The 17,587-nt window shown below is 40.5% G+C and overlaps 2 protein-coding genes across 4 annotated transcripts in view; both read left to right on the top strand.

Moving 5' to 3' along the window:
- Positions 1-3,611, top strand: part of vps25 (vacuolar protein sorting 25 homolog) — an 11,942-nt gene extending 8,331 nt beyond the window's left edge. Inside the window, exons 3-6 of the mRNA XM_010783558.1 lie at positions 891-944; positions 1,051-1,139; positions 2,369-2,444; positions 2,781-3,611. Of these exons, the coding sequence (XP_010781860.1) occupies positions 891-944; positions 1,051-1,139; positions 2,369-2,444; positions 2,781-2,893 (332 nt within the window). The 3' untranslated portion in view covers positions 2,894-3,611. The remainder of the gene's footprint in view (positions 1-890; positions 945-1,050; positions 1,140-2,368; positions 2,445-2,780) is intronic.
- A 1,303-nt stretch (positions 3,612-4,914) lies between these two features.
- Positions 4,915-17,587, top strand: part of wnk4a (WNK lysine deficient protein kinase 4a) — a 45,749-nt gene continuing 33,076 nt past the window's right edge. For 2 of the 3 annotated variants that reach the window (XM_010783521.1, XM_010783514.1), the window contains exons 1-2: positions 4,915-5,106; positions 5,298-5,966. In XM_010783521.1, coding sequence (XP_010781823.1) covers positions 5,331-5,966 — 636 coding nt within the window. In that variant the 5' untranslated portion in view covers positions 4,915-5,106; positions 5,298-5,330. Of the gene's footprint in view, positions 5,107-5,297; positions 5,967-10,475; positions 10,573-17,587 lie in introns of those variants that run through there. The other variant, XM_010783527.1, reaches the window with a different exon arrangement.

Genomic DNA, 17,587 nt, shown 5'->3' with positions numbered 1-17,587 from the left:
GGCTTGACCATGGGAATACGGCTATTGTAGCCCACTTCCCGGACACGTCTGTGAACAGTGACTTTTGATACCTGGACTCCAGCTTCAGTCCACTGTCTTTGAAGCTCCCCCAAATTCTGGAAGCGACTCTTCTTCACAATGCTGTTAAGGCTGCGGTCATCTCTCTTGGTTGTGCAGCGTTTCCTGCCACATTTCCCCCTTCCAACAGACTTTTTGTGGATGTGCTTTGAAACTGCACTCTGTGAACAGCTTGCTCTTTGAGAAATTTCTTTTTGTGTCTTACCCTCCTGATGGAGGGTGTCAATGACGGTCCTCTGGACAGCAGTCAGATCAGCAGTCTTCCCCATACTTGTGATTTAGTTTACTGAACCAAGCTGAGTGTTTTTCAAGGCTCAGAAAACCCTTGCAGGTGTTTCGAGTTAATTAGACGATTCAAGTGATTCGTTGAACACCCTACTAGTATACTTTTTCATGATATTCTAATATTTAGAGATAGGATATTTGAGTTTTCTTAAGCTGTATGCCATAATCAGCAATATTAAAATAATAAAAGGCTTGCAATATTTCAGTTGATTTGTAATGAATCCAGAATGTATGACATTTTTGTTTTTTTAATTGCATTACAGAAAATAAAGAACTTTATCACAATATTCTAATTTTCTGAGACAGTCCTTTATATTATATCTTTTTTTTTTTTCTTTAACCAGAGACCTTAAAAGATAAAAGCAAATACAGTGACAATGAACCATATGAGCATAACAACTATATTTATAAATATATTCCCATGTGAATGAGGCAGTGTTAGGACATTTATACGCTAAGAACAATACATTTGAATTTCAGACCTGTACATTTGTTACTTTTTCTCTTTGGCCTTAACTGATTTTCAGGAAAACTGTCAATGGAAGCAATTCAAGTTGTTTTTGAGCAGTTGAGTAAAAAAGGTACAATTTGTTCGCACAATGTTGATTAAGAGTACTTATCTCACTGCCGAGCTTTGAATTCATTTCAACAATAATACATTTGAATCCTTTTATCGTCTGAACTCAGGGAACCTGGAGTGGCTGGACAAAAACAAGTCTCGGTGTTTAGTCATGTGGAGACGACCGGAGGAATGGGGAAAATTAATATACCAGTGGGTGAGTCATCAAAACTGAAGACAGACTGTTCTGTCTGTGAAACTGTATATCTGTGGAACTGATGAAGGGTAATGGGAAGAAGAAAATGTTCTCTAAAGCAATAAGAGGTAAATTGGAAAGGAGTGTCAGTTCTTGCTGTCAGAGCATGGAAACTGAAAAAGGACCAAAAAAAGCACTCTCTCCAGTCAGTGTGCTGAGCCTTTGAAATGACTTGGCAGCTCTCTGCAGTAATCTGATTTCTTAAATGTCATATAAATGAGAGACTAAGTTTCCCTAAGAGGATTTTTCTCCAGCTGATTTCTTGCCCATGCATAACCAGATTTTAAATTGGCTCTTTATATGCACTCAAGAAGAAGAATTCTAAGCCCAAATTCAACCGAAACTAACACACATTTGGTGCCTTAAGTCTAAATACATTTCCCCTACAGTATCTTTGAATGACTTTGAGGATTTTTGACAACCTAGTGTTCAAATGTCAACAAAATGACTTATCCTTTTTAGAAATAAATAATATAATAAACCTTTTTATAGGGCAAATTTTAAAGACACTTTGAATTACAATCAGACTACTGTACTTTTCCTGGGGGAAATTGGGTTTCATTACAGTTTCTCTTTAAAACGATATCAAAAGAAAAAAATATATGTAATAAAAAAAGTTCGATAAACACAATAAGTTTAAGTAAAAATGTGTAATAAAATGATAAACAAAAATAAATAAATTGTAATAAACATATTTGTAGGAAAAAGAGGTTGAACTAAATATGTATAGAAAAAATATGTATAAACACATAGTAAACTAAATATGTGCATATTGTACTTCAATATATAACATGTAAATTACTACAAACAGTTGTGTATTAGTACTTGCAATTAATACTGAGTTACACAGCATAAGAGGCTGCTGATGTTGCAGTATGTCTTATAAGTTTGTATTGAACACAGGCTTTGGAAGGCTATATAAATGGTGCGGGATGGATAAGTCAAATGGTGGAATATCGCCTGTTTTGTGATATAAAGAAGTCACAACGGTAAGAAGTCCCAGCTGGTTGATTTACCGGGAGAAGCCCTAGTTTTCTTTATGTCTGATGAAAACTTTGAGTTTTTCGAAACATTCTTTGCTTCACGTTATTAGAAGCTATATCTATGACCGTGTGCTCCAGATCTCATCCCTCTGAAACAAAAACAACTTTTCATTTCAGCCATCCTCATTCTGTTGTTTAATGTTTTAGGTCTCCAAAAACGGGATGGTCAACTCTGTGTTTACACTTTATGAGTTGGCTAACGGTGATGACACGGAAGGCGAAGGTATGGTGCCATTTCTAATATTGACATGAAGCAGCTTCAATACGTTTTGTTCTAATTGATTTAGATACTGTATTGAAATATAATGCCATAATGTGAAGTATGCATAATGAGACTTTGCAGAATCAGTTAAACATTTTTAAAGCATATCTGAAAAGTACAAATAAAAAAAGCTTTTGTTTCAGTTTTAGTGAGAAGTATGTGTTTACTCCACTCCTTTTTTATAAATGTTTCATTCTTTTTTTTAATTGCTTGACCTCTTTTTAATACTAGCCCTGAAATGTTAGTCACATTTTTCTCCTTCTACCTCCTGATAATAACCATGATGTGTTCCTCCAGAGTTCCACAGTTTAGAAGAGTGGATGCTGCTGCGCTCCTTGCAGGCGTTACAGACGGACGGCAAAGCAGAGATCATCACCATGGATGATGGGAAGGGTGTGAAATTCTTCTGAAACGGTGCTGGAATCACACAAACACTTTGTCTGGGAGCCCTCATACTGTACCTCATAGGCAAATACTAAGAATGAGCCATTGAGGGCCACACAAACTACTCCTCAATGCTCAGAGGATGCTTTGTGCTGCAGATAATGTTGCCTTTAGGTTTGTTCAAAGCCTTTTTCTTATTGAAAGACAACCAATGTTATATCTAAGTGTTTCGGGAGAAGGGAATTTAAGGTGACAACACTTTTAAAGAAGTCACAGGTAATATTTTTGCCATTTAAACTTGCAATGGGCCTTTTAAGGGACTAAATAATATCATGTCTGATACTCCTGGGCAAATCTCTCCCCACAAGCTGTACTTTACTCTCTTTAATGTAAATATGTCTAGTTTTACCCTGATTTCCCCCCTAATTTTCTGTATAATTGGATCTGGACGTTTTTTGATCTTCTGTTGTTCCAACGAGACGTCCCAAAGCCATCCCAGAATGCAACACCAGGGGGACTTTTTATTTAGAGAACACATGCTTCCAGAAGAGGAACACCATAGACTCGGACCACCACTCCTGGCTGACTGGGTGTAATAATAGTGGACTTTATGAACAGATTACTGTCATCCTCTTACTGTGCTGTTATAGCTACTGTGACACTCCTGTTCTACTCTCTCTCTGTCTATATTCAACTTTCTTTTTTTTCATATCCTGTAGGAAAATAAATTAGAAATTTGCTAAATGTGCTTCCTTTTTTGCTTCTTTAAGTGATCCGGGGGTCTTAGCTGTTGTGTGTACACATGATGATTGATAATGTAAACAGTGACCCACAGTGTGCAGACGTGTTATGATCTACTCTCTGCCTGCAGCATGTGCTGTGCATTTCCGCCTGTGGGGAGGATACAGCTCCAAGGAATCCTGTGTGTTTCTGATAACAGTCAGTGTGTGTCTGTGCAGGTGGGGCACAGTGTGGCCTTGGCTGATAAAGGTGTCCTGTTGCAGCAGCGGTTTGGCCCCCCCTGCAGGTTAGGCTCACACTGCACTTTGTCCACATCCAACTTCATCTTATATTCAGTATTTTCCTAATTATTCAGCATAAAAAATCAACACATGACAACATGTGACGTAATATAAGTAAAAAAAAGTGAGGCGTCATAATGAAATAAAGATAACATTATTTGCTCAAATCCATTTTAAATCGGATGCTACATTCAGTAAAGATGCAGGAGATAAGGTAAATGTAAAATAATAAATAAATGTGTGTATATATATTAATAAAAAGCGGACGAAAAAAATAAAGTATTTTAAAATACCTTGAAGATAGGCAACGAAATCAAATGTATTTTCAGACAATTCCTCTAGAATATCAAGGATATGAGCATATTGTTTGTAATTTGGAGAAATGTAAAGGTCCTAAAACGTTATGTAAACGTAGACTAAAATGTTCAATGTCCCCGGTAAAATGAATCAAGTTTTTTTTATAGTTTAATATCATCCATCTTAATTTTATAACCTGGTTTGAGTGTCTTTGAGTAAGAATCTCAATGAGGACTCACATTCCTAAAAATAGATGTTTAGCTGTTCCATCAGTTTGACCAAATGTCTATTTATAATCTTCCTAGGGCTATCTCTCTCATTCAGGTTAATTACGTGAAGTCAGACTGAGTTTAGCCTGGCGTAAAATGACCGGTTGTAACGTAATTCAGAGAAACTGAAGCTGTGATCAGTGGCCAATTAGAAGAGGAGATATCCTGTTCTGTACAGTGTGAAGAGACCCTGTCAGTACAAGGACATGTAGATAGTAGATCCTCTCAAAAGCACGGCCCTGCTTTTAACTTGCATATGACCAACAATTAGATTTTATAAAGTGTCACAAAGAGTTAATGGAAACCAACTACGCGTAAAATGAAAAACAAAACTTGCTGATTAAATGTTTGGGTTTTAACTAACTCTAGTTTGCAAACCTTTCTACTGTAATTACTCCCTGATGATAGTCTCATTAGAGCGTCAAAGCTGCGAGGGGCGGAGTCGGGAGCGCGCACTGGGAGCACACAGGACGCACGGCCCTCCGGAGCACTGTTGATATAGGCAGCGCCGTCCTTCCAGCGCAGGTTATGGCTGAGGACTTTGTGAAGAGAAGAGGACAACTCGGATTATTTGATAGGAACTATGCGTTAATCTGCTTTTATGTGCGCAATTCCTACAAGCGAATTGTTTTTACGCATCGGCAGCGATGAGTAAGTACATTTTTCATACTTCTTGTGTTTTTAAAGAGATATTCTAAATAGATACAGGTAATATAGTAAACACATCCATGTTGGATCTTGTATTGTTAGTCATTTTATAACCGGTGTTTGTCTTAAACCTCTGACATCATGGGAAAGTTAGTGTAACGACTCTTTTGTCCCGGTGCCATCTCCACTTTTAGGCTCTAAATCTAGAAGGCGTTGAGTCTGCTACAATGTCACATGCACAGGTTGAGATAGCAGGACGCGGTTTCCCGGGCCTCTCTGTGGATATGAACGACGACTGCTTAACCCGGGTCCCATCCGTGCTGAGGACGCGCGCTTTGGGCGCACGGAGAAACTCTTATGGGCTGCAGAAAATTACCATGGACATTGATTCTCCTCTGTACAGTGGCGTGCTTTCCAAAGCCTTGTCCTGGTCAGCTGAGAATATCCCTATACTGCTCGAGTCCAGAGTGGAGGATGAGAAAACTGAAGAGTTCCCGCGGTCGCCTTCTCCTGTTTCCAGCCCGGGCACCAGCTCCAACACGCCCCCCAGCAGCCAGAGGCCAGACGCTGGCTCTCTCACTGGAAACTGGGACCCCGAGCCGAGATCCAGGGTTCGGGACGCTGGCAGCTCGGAGTCTGAAAATGAACTTCACAACAAACAGCTCAAGATCTCATTACAGATCGCGTTTGATGCTCAGTTGGAGCGGGATGAGAAAGAGGACGTGGAGACCAAAGCGGTGGCGACCTCACCCGATGGAAGATATCTCAAATTCAACATAGAGATTGGGAGGGGGTCTTTCAAGACGGTCTATAAAGGACTGGACACGGAGACAACAGTGGAGGTTGCATGGTGTGAGCTACAGGTAGGATGGTTTCTTTAATTTTTCACTGTAAACTCTCAATTAATCTTTGAAGTTGCTCATTTGAATGGATATGTGTGCATTCAAAAGTTCATCAAGTTCATCATTGGCTGGGAGGGTTACAGGTATAAAGGCAATATAAAATTATTGTATTTCCTTTGTGTACACTTCCACACCGAGGCTGCATTTAGTTACACTGGAGATGATAAAATAAGGAAAGATATTAACCTGTATTGGTTACAAGAGGGGACATGCAGGTGTTGCAGTAGCTCCAACTAAACTATACATGAATGATCCAATTAAAGACACATTTAGGAGGTGACAAGTTACGAGTTCACACTGCAGTATATCAAGCCACAGACCCATCTCAGGTATACAGGCTGATACTTTCCCTACTTGCCCTTCCCTCCCCCACTCAGCTCTAATCCCCTCCTCAGGTCACCAGAGTAGATGTGAAGCAGTTTATCTACTGATTATTACTCCCTTTTGACCTTGAGTTGGGCTGTGTCAGGCCCGTTCACGGTAACCCAGGTCATCCTGTCAGCAGCGAGCACCGACTGCACCACTCTGCCCGCCATGATCCCCTCTAATCTCTGTTTTCATTAACAACCAATGACACCAAGGCTGGCTCTCAGGACGGACACCTCAAGTGCCAAACTAAGAATTACCTAAGAGGCGATATATCATTTCAGTTCAGGTCTGACGATCTGCCAACAGTATTTGTGTTTGATAATACTTCCATTGGATTGTTTCCATATTGTTAGGCTGGACTATGAGATCTCAGAGCTAATGTTACATTTAGCATGCAAACATCACAAGTAAGAAAGACCAATTACATCACACTATTTCTGTCTATCCTCTCACATGAAAACATACAGAGGTGTTTTTGTGTATGTATGGCATACACGACCAACCAGCCTCGGTAGCAGGTGCTATGTCTCTTGCTGGTTTGATAGCACAATAGAGGATTTAAAGATTTAACATCCTAACATTTGCTGTTTTGTGTGACATTCATTGGTATCATAACCCATGTGAGCCTCCTTAGAAGCAAAGTTGAGCCCTTTGAACGCTGTGCTACTGATATTGGACTGCATAGCCAGTGTCAATATCACTTTTACTCCGATTAGTCTAATCTTAAAGACATTCGTAGTTGTCCTGAGGCAGTGCTGCCCATGACAGAGCATCTTACTCAATATCTACAAGGTAGTCTTTGTCCTGCATTTAGAGCTCTGCAGGAGGCCCATAGACACTCATGGATTATACAGGGTGAAGTGGATCCGCCCCCAGGGCTCAGTTTCACACATCAGCAGGATGGGACTTCTGCTTCAAGAGCCCACCTGTCAGTTCAGACAACAGGTGTCTGTTTGGGGAAAGCAGAAAGAGAATCACTCCCAGGCTCTGAGACAGATATGTCCTTATCTGCTCTGTGTTTTCTAATTTAAAGCCCCAATTCAAACACAGGCAAGGGGCCATCAATATCTGTGAAGTAACCTCTGAACCACTTGCTTTTAACTTTTGTGGATAGAAAATTGTGTTGCAGGTATTTAGCTGGGGGCCATACTGGAAATAAGCATGCTATTTCATCTCTTGACTCTAGACATGAGCCCATTTAAGCTCCTGAATCGCTCCTGATAAGCTTAATGGTAGTCATTGTTGATATGGTTCCTGTTGTGATAAGTTAACCTCAAAGACACAAACTCAGCTGGTCGCATTTTTAAACTGAAATCAGCTCTCCATGCGCCCCGATTGCTTAAAATGAACACAAAGGCTGGCTGTTGGTGGCTAAACACAATCACCTCCGTAATGTTGACGGAGCAGCAGCTGAAGGTGCGTCATTACAAGTCAGGTAGAAATTCCTTAAGCTGTTTTAACTATGTGTTACTGAGTCAGAGCTGTAACCTGCAAAAAGGTAAAATCAGTTGTTCACTATGCAGGGGGGCTTTACATCTGTTTTACATGATTCACACTTACAGATCATCACTTAAATGAGTCTTATTTTAAACAGAGATGCTCTAAGGAAGTTACCTGTTTGCATTATATTGCCAGTGTTGTTACACTGAACACACGTTTGACAGGGCAGTGTCCACAGGAACGTTTTGTGTTCGTATTCAAAAAGTAAACAATGCATTTAAATTCTTCCATGACATTCAATAACAAAGCTCACCCAGGACAATAAATATGTCACGTCACTGCTTATACAATCTGCAAACTTATATTTAGATTGTAACACAATAGAAAAATAATCATAGCTTCCTTAAGCTTATATTAGCAGTGTTTGTATAGGTCCTCCTCAGGTCAACATTAACATGAGGGAAATTATGTAATACATAGGCTATATAGTATGTATAATGTACACAAATAACATGTCTCGTTCCTGAAAATTACCAGTCTTGGGTTTGGTTTAAACACTGCTCAAAATAGTGGGTTGTTACTCTTTACTATTATATTCTTGATTATTATTGGTATCCAGCCCAGACAAGATATAGCAAGGGGACATTTGGACGCTTTTGAAAGGGTAAAGTAGATCAAACTAAAACAAAGTCGCCAGAATCGGACAGTACCATGGCAACCACCTGTGATTCGAAATGTACAGTACACATGCTTTACTACTAGTTTATTCTAAGTACGACTGTCATTTGCAACATGTACATCATGCTGTAATAAAGAAGGCCTGAAACTATAGCCATTAAGAACAGAAAGTCATGTTTACGATGTTTGCTAAGGTAATAAATCAAGTGCGATGTAGGGTCATTTTCTCATAGACTTCTATACAATCGGTATAAAACACCTTTCCCGGTATCGTTTTTGTGGATGTATGCATTTATTTGTATGCAACTAACACATGGGCACACCCTTTCACTTTGCAAAAAAATCGAGACATTTTGGATGACCTTGCTGTCCTTCCTTATCTAATCTACACATGCCCAGTGAATACAAACAAATGTAAATAAATCTGTTTAATCACAGGTTTACAGAACACTCTACGTTTTAGAACATATTGTACTCATGAGTCTGGGTCCAAATGTATTAAATGTATGTTCTGAACTGAGTTCTATCTTCTCACGATGTGCTGCAACATTTTCTGACTCATATGCCTTTATCGGTAACACTCATTTTTTACATTCTTTATCGTCCCAGTGATTTAAAAAAATATACTTTCCTTTCTTTTAACTGTCGCTGTTTTTCTGTTGTGTTAAAAATTGATTCTAATAGTAATCAATTAGTTCCTTCACATACTAATTTCAACTCCGATAGAGCACATACAGATAAACAGTGAAACAAAATGGCTTCATCTAATATCAGGCTGATTGTATCCCACATTTTACAGTTATTTAGAAACTGTTGGGATTGCATCTTTAGATCTTTAAAGCCGATCTGCTCTAAACTCTTCGATGCGGTACCTAGCAACCCTCTCCCCATAGGCTCTCAGGTGCCATAGGCAACATAAACTAGGCTTTGATGGAAATGTAGAGGTCATAAAATATGGATGGGCCATTGTTTGGTCTGAACCTACTTCCAGTCATTCTAGATAAAGAGTTTATAATGTGTACTTCCTACTGCATGTCATTCTTTATTGCTGCCTCATAACTGCATGAGATATAAGATATTGAATCACAACTACATGTACTACCGGTAGCCTCTTTCCAGCACAACCAATTTCTTTAGTAACTAATGAGAATGACTGCACTGAAGGACTGATCCCTTTTGATGAGCCCTCTTTAAAGAGCAATCATTGCATAAGATCTCATCTTATTGAAGGGCAGCTCCAAAACTGTTTCTTCCAGCAGACACCCAGACACTTTTATACCCCCATGTTTCATTTGTAAACCTAAACCAACGCACATTGTTTAACCATGCTCCATTTAAGCAGTCTCACCATGCTCCATGCCTCCTGTATTTCCACCAATATCAGTGTCTATGTAGGCCATGCTTAATGCAAGATTGGCTTGAGTCCATACACAAATACCCAGGAGCCAATATTTTGGATGCATACATACAGAAAAATAGTTTTTCTTTTTTTTTGTTGAGAATATGTATGGCTAATTTGTGGTTACGAGGTAAACAACAAAGCAAAAGCATTTCTGTTGCCTCCCTGCTTTAGCTCGTCTGGGCCTCAAACTAGCCTGGCTGTGTAACCTGTATCTGAATGTGGCTAGTGTTCAGTGACATAACACAAGCTGGGGGCTCCTATCAGCGACAATGTAGCCAACATCAACACTGTCTTCCCTTGCAGGGTGCAGCGAGATCCAACTTATCACGGCCTGCCAATGTTCTCTGAGGGGAAAGTGAAGGAGGCCTACATTTACTCATGCTAGATAACAGTGACTTATTGGCAGCTGTTGATTGTATGTTAGTGACTTATTGAGGGTGGATACTGTAGGGACAAGCTGGGGCAGCATGTGTGGCTTCCAGTTCTGGAGCCTGGGGCTGTTTGGTGTGTTTGTACGTTTCTGTTGGAAACAAAATCACGCATAATTGTGAAGGCAAGCTCGAATGTGTTTTTCCGACATGACATCCATGCTGGAGGGGCTGCAGTGACCCTAACAGGATGAAAGGGTCGAGAAAACAGATTGTTGGACGGTACAAACTTGTCCAATGCTCCAAGAATGTAAGTTATTTCACCTCACAGTTTAAAGTGTCAAATAACTAATGTTGCTCAAGGTCATTCCTTTAGTTTTGCTAACTTTTTACATTTGAGTTTATCAATGTACTAATTTCTTATATCATGTTTTCCATTGATATGTAGCTTATTTGTATCACCTCTGCCTATCATGTTTTCAGTTGGGTTTGTTTGTTCAACAGAAGGATTACGGTTAAAAGCCGTTTTCATGAAACTTGGAGGAACCCCTTAAATTTGGAGTGGATCCAAATCACAGGACAGTTACACAATTTACAATTGGCTTTTTGTATTAGCAAAGTGTGAAAGGGCAGGGGAAATTAGTTTACTTCCATATAAAATGAACAAAATGTTACTTTGTCAAAGAGCCCTTAAAACATATCAAAGTATCAAGATAATTTAGATGTATTTCTCATTTTATAAATGTATTACTGATCAGTTTACAAAATGTGACATATAGTAATTAAATAATACACTTATAATAGCTTCTTTCTTTTTTGATGAATCGGAAACAAATCACCTCTAGATAAGCCAGATAATCAGGTTATACCGAGACATTCAAAGTTTCTGTTTGTTTTTCTATTATGATTAATGCCTTAACAAACAAATGTCATAAAAGAGAATATGCAAAGATACTGTCCACTAAAAGGATCATACGTAATATGTCACCTCTCATAATAATGAAAAAGGGAATTATTTTCATTTGGGAGCAGCACTCAGCTGCTCAACAAGTTATTCTGCCAGCCACACACTGGCAACACTTAGTGGAAATAAAACACTATAAACTGGTTCTACATCTGCCAGATGCAATGACTGAGCTATTGTACTTTACCGTACAGTACATCAGATTGCTGCTGGCATAGCGTCTGTTTCTGCTGAGTCGCCGCTTTTATTGGGAACCCTCTGTTCTGTTGATCGATTCTCCGTGTGAGATTTCAGCAAGTGGCCTGTTTAAAGTTTTCCATCTTCCAGTCATAGTATTCTTTAGTGAGCCATATATTATATAACCACTGGCTCTGCTTCATGTGGAGTGCTTATTTTTGACCCAAGTCTCATCCTTTGAAGATAACATCAATATCAATGCCAATGCTCAGAATTGGACACTATTGGACTTCAATCAGGGTTGACAATGAGTCTGCCTCTCGCAAATGTTTTTTTCATTGTCCATTTCATATCTGCTTATTTGGCAGATGAATTGATTAAACACTCTACAAATGACTACAGAAAATAGTGACAAATGTTCATCATCCCAATGTTTCATATCCCAAGTTGGGCGACTAAAAGCTGAAAACCCAAACATTCATATTACATACAATATTCTATCTTAGAAATAAAGCAGAGAAACACCAACTCCTTATATTTCAGTATGTTGGTTACATTATCCATATGACCAACTGGTGACTCATCAATCTATTGATTTATTGAGCACATGCTGACAATCAACACATTTCTCCTATCATTTTCAACTTTTGACAGTCCAATGTCCTACAAAGATTAGCATTAAAAAAAACTGTTGAAAATACCTATTCTCTACACAGGGTTTATGGTATTGACAGTGTGTGACTGTACAGCTATTTCTTTGGAGGAAAACATGTGGTCACCATGCAGTGTGGGCTCTGGAGAGGCCCGAGTCCTGCTTCCTAAACACACCAAAGACCTCAAGTTTTAATAGAGCTAGCTGTTGGGGCTCTGAAGCTGGTAAGGGAAAAACCTCCAAGGGGTCACCTCCGGTCATTTCTGAACTACCCATGTGTTGGAGCGTGCAGGACGGAGGTGTCGGGGGTGTACATATGCTCTAAATTACCATGTGAGCCCTGGGATGAATTGGCCATTGGTGTACAGTAATGGCTCTGCCTGTTTGGGGTTCCGGCACGTTGCAATACCCATAAACAAACACTGTAATGTGTTTTCTCAGTCAACAGAAAACATGAATTTGTTTTACTCCAAGGCTTGAATTATGCAGTCTTAGCTCATATTTATCTTCTCGGTTACATTCATGCTCTGAAAATGTCCGTCGTTTTGACTCGGTATTGGACAGAGTGGAGCAGCCAGTCAAGGATTCAAAAATCTTTCACCTTGTTGCCTTCCTGTGACAAGGGCACCGCTTGCATGCTGTCACTTCGTAAAGTATATCCGGTGCTGGTTGCCAGTGGTACTTGATATCACATCCTTGTTGGTCGGGTGTATCACTATGCGGCTGCACCCCTCCTGCAGCCGGAGCTAAAGTTGAGTACAAACAAACTAGGCAACAAATAACAGTTTCATCATGATGCATTTCAGTTCAGTATTTCAGTTTCTTTATGATGTACTTTCACAAAAACATCTATACAAAACACATATTTTTTCGATTATGAAGTGAATGATTGGAATGTTCAATTCTTCCTAGATATTTGGGATTTCAAGCCACTTTTATCAGCCTTATAAAAAGCAATACTAAAAAAGAAAATGAAGAGATGAAACCCCCTTCTCTGCCTCTGGCTGCTGTGCCGGAGTTCATAACAACCTCAAAAGGCTTTGCTGTAACTCTCTCCTGGTCATATTTCTGTCAAATAGTAGCTCCCCACAAAGCTTAGCATATTGTCCTGCGTGCAGAGCCAGATGCTTGGAGCTTGGATCATGACAGGTCTAACAGGGACAAACCCTTAGTACCAAACATTGGGGGCAAGATACAGTACATTTGAGTGGCATGAGGTTAGATCAGATTCAATGAGATTTAACTTTATTGAATCATTTCAGAGTTTGGGTTTTAAGACAATGAAAAGCAACCAACTGAAGAGAAAAAATAGGGAAACAAATTGCAATTACCAGTGTCTTATAGCAAACCCTTAATTACATGTTTTTAAATATATAGCTAATGTCTTTATTATTGACAAGGACCTTACAGATAATTTTAAAGCTATTTATAAGAACAAACATCCCCTTTCCTGTTATTCTACTTCTATAAGTTAGGAAAAATAAACCTTAAAAAAGAAAGAAAGATAACCTCCAATTCAATTTGAATACTTCATCTTGATTAATGACTTACTTTTATAACTTTAGAGCCAAAGGCCTATTTTAATTTGAAAAAACCAAAGTATTTAGTAACGGATAGCATTTTTTCATCCATCCATCCATCCATCTTCTCCCGCTTATCCGTGGTCGGGTCGCGGAGGTAGCAGTTCCAGCAGAGAGCCCCAAACTTTCTTTTCCCTGCCCACATCAACCAGCTCTGACTGGGGGATCCCAAGGCGCTCCCAGGCCAGCGAAGAGATATAATCCCTCCATCTGGTTCTAGGTCTACCCCTTGGTCTCTTCCCAGCTGGAGGCGCCCAGGTGGCATCCTAACTAGGTGCCCGAACCACCTCAACTGGCTCCTTTCGACGCGAAGGAGGAGCGGTTCAACTCCGAGTACCTCCCGGATGACCGAACTTCTCACCTTATCCCTAAGGGAGACACCAGCCACCCTGCGGAGAAAACCCATCTCGGCCGCTTGTACCCGCGATCTCGTTCTTTCGGTCATGACCCATCCTTCATGACCATAGGTGAGGGTAGGAACGAAAATGGCGCGGTAGACAGAGAGCTTTGCCTTCTGGCTCAGCTCCCTTTTCGTCACAACGGTGCGGTAAAGAGACTGCAGTACCGCTCCCGCTGCTCCGATTCTCCGACCCATCTCACGCTCCATTGTTCCCTCACTCGAGAACAAGACCCCGAGATACTTGAACTCCTTCACTTGGGGTAAGGACTCATTCCCTACTTGGAGTGGACAGTCCATCGGTTTCCTGCTGAGAACCATGGCCTCAGATTTGGAGGTGCTGATCCTCATCCCAGCCGCTTCACACTCGGTTGCGAACCGATCCAGTGAGTGCTGAAGGTCGCAGACCGATGAAGCCATCAGAACCACATCATCTGCAAAAAGCAGTGGTGCAATCCTTAGTCCACCGAACTGCAGACCCCCTCCCCCACGACTACGCCTCGAAATCCGATCCATGTATATTACAAACAGGATTGGTGACAAAGCGCAGCCCTGGCGGAGGCCAACCCTCACCTGAAATGGGTCCGACTTACTGCCGAGGACCCGGACACAGCTCTCGCTTTGGGAGTACAGAGATTGGATGGCCCTGAGTAGAGACCCCCTCACCCCATACTCCCGCAGCACCTCCCACAGTGACTCCCTGGGAACCCGGTCATACGCCTTCTCCAAGTCTACAAAACACATGTAGACTGGATGAGCGTACTCCCAGGCCCCCTCCAGGATCCTTGCGAGAGTAAAAAGCTGATCCGTCGTTCCACGACCAGGACGGAATCCGCATTGTTCCTCCTCAATCTGAGGTTCGACAATCGGCCTGACCCTCCTTTCGAGTACCTTAGAGTATACCTGAATTATTTCTAAATAGATTAAACATTTCACATCCTGGCAACCCAAACACTGTTTGTATCAATAGCTTATAACTTATATTGATCAATCCATTAGTTAAAAGTTACAAACCCTTAATTAATTGGTGCCAATATTCACAAGATAGTTTCGATTGTTAGACTTTCTCCTTCATTCTTGTAAAAATAATGACTATAGTTAAAAAATGTTGGCCTGTAGAAAACTCTTAAAGCTAAAAAACCTAGAATACAAAATGGTTTGGGAACTATTAGCCTCAATCTATTTGTATTGTGCTTCTCCTGTTGTGTGACACCCAAGTAAACTTAAATGAACCATAAAAACATGTATGAGCAAATGTTTCTGGCGCCAGGAGATCCGCCCAGGAGGGATACACCTTTCAAACTTGACAGATCTAAATTGTCACAAACATGCTGAGGCCTGCAGTCTGTAGTAACAGTAACTCAGACTATAATTATCGTAAACATTTTAAAAAGAATTACGCCTGGGGTCAATCTCATAATCTTAATTAGTTTGGGGTTTCCATCTGTCAATAATTAGATGATAATAAAGGTTATTGTGAAGCTGTTGGTAAGTTTAATGTTCAGATCATAAAAAAGTATTAACATCCTTTTTAGCATATAATATGACCCCCAGAAAGACTCACTCCATGGAGGCCGACAACATCATAAAAGTCAAATAGAAGAAATAAATCATTTTCATGTTTTTAAAAGAATGACGTAAATCTTGTAAAATAGCATATTTACAGTCAATTACTGTATTTATGATTTCAGTAGCAGACAGTAACTGGTCACAAAGGTTGTAAAGCACACAGATCATTTGTTGTGGCTGACCACTTAAGTCAGTTTAACCCAGTTTAAGAGACCACCGATTCTTCTTGGACCTTTATAGCTGTCAGAGACGTCACTGTGACGAAACATGACAGGCTACGAGCTAAATATATGTTGTTTACTTACGGAAGAGGCTCATGTGACACATTACTTGTTACTTGCTTCATAAGTAAGCTTTTCACATAAGTAGGTAACTAGCAAACTACTCGGCCTGGTAAAGCTGCACAAATGTTCTCTTTTTTTCGATTTCCAGTGCTATAAATTCGCCAATTCTTTGGTTCCCTGTATCAAAGGTTGACACTTTGTTTCAACTTTAGTCATCAAAGAAAGCACGTCTTCATATGTGTGCCTGAATGCCTAACTGAGCCACACTCCTGTATTATTTTGAGGGCAGACCTCATAAAGGATGTTTCCTCCAGGCATCTTGTGATCTCTCCGTGGTTCCCTGGGTTTGCTAAAGAGGACAACGTGTTTGTTCCATTCATACTGTTCTCCTTGAATGCCATTACACTGAGAAACCTGCCTGTATACTCTATCCTGCAGCCTTTCAAAGCTTCCTTCCCTTGCAGGGCTATTTGGTCAGAATAGAGCGCCAATGCCCTCTCTTCTCTGTTTTACTTTGACCCAAGGTCAGCTGAAAGTGTGACAGGTCAACTGGGTTTCAAACTGCATACACACCACCCAAGTCACAAAGGGGGCATTGTTCAAAAATCACTGATGAATTATTGTGTTATCGGGCTGAGTTATCCCCTAACATATTACATATTGATTTCAGCTTACAAATAAAGCATTTATCAGACATATACAGTTGGGCAAAAAAGTATTTAGTCAGCCACCAATTGTGTAAGTTCTCCCACTTAAAAAGATGAGAGAGGCCTGTAATTTTCATCCTAGGTATACCTCAACTATGAGAGACAAAATGAGAGAAAAAAAATCCAGAAAATCACATTGTCTGATTTTTAAAGAATTTATTTGCAAATTATGGTGGAAAACAGGGTCGAGAGACGTCCAGTAACTGATCCGGGGGGGCACACCAAGACCCTAAAAACGAGTGGCAAGAACACTAGTAAAACTGGGGTGCCCCACTCTAGAACGCACCTCGGGGTCTAGCTCCCTCTAATAGTCACCAGAACATACAGAAGGTAAAAGATTATTAACGAGGGTGTCAACTAAAGAAGTGTGGTTCGACGAATGGATAACGTCTAAGTCAGAAGGGTCGGACCACGTCCAGATGTTAAAACAAAGACCACAGTCGAGAAACCAGAACCGGTATCACCTCAAACCTCACACTGACATTTTGACTATTGCTCAAGTTTGTCCAAGGTAATTATGTCAATTGTTCACCTCCTGTCTCCTCCGAGAATTTCTTCTTCAATGTCCAGACACTCTCGGTCTTTAGAACAAACAAACATCCACTGGTTTATGAATAAAAGGTCGCATTAAACGGTCAATTAAGTANCCCTGGCGGCGTAGTGTGTTACTGATGGTAGCCTTTGTTACTTTGGTCCCAGCTCTCTGCAGGTCATTGACTAGGCCCCCCCGTGTGGTTCTGGGATTTTTGCTCACCGTTCTTGTGATCATTTTGACCCCACGGGGTGAGATCTTGCGTGGAGCCCCAGATCGAGGGAGATTATCAGTGGTCTTGTATGTCTTCCATTTTCTAATAATTGCTCCCACAGTTGATTTCTTCACACCAAGCTGCTTACCTATTGCAGATTCAGTCTTCCCAGCCTGGTGCAGGTCTACAATTTTGTTTCTGGTGTCAGCTCTTTGGTCTTGGCCATAGTGGAGTTTGGAGTGTGACTGT

The sequence above is a fragment of the Notothenia coriiceps genome, unplaced genomic scaffold, assembly GCF_000735185.1.
Source record: "Notothenia coriiceps isolate Sejong01 unplaced genomic scaffold, NC01 NC01_scaffold00000664, whole genome shotgun sequence".
Lineage (NCBI taxonomy): Eukaryota > Metazoa > Chordata > Actinopteri > Perciformes > Nototheniidae > Notothenia > Notothenia coriiceps.
This window is presented reverse-complemented; position numbering and strand designations above follow the sequence as displayed.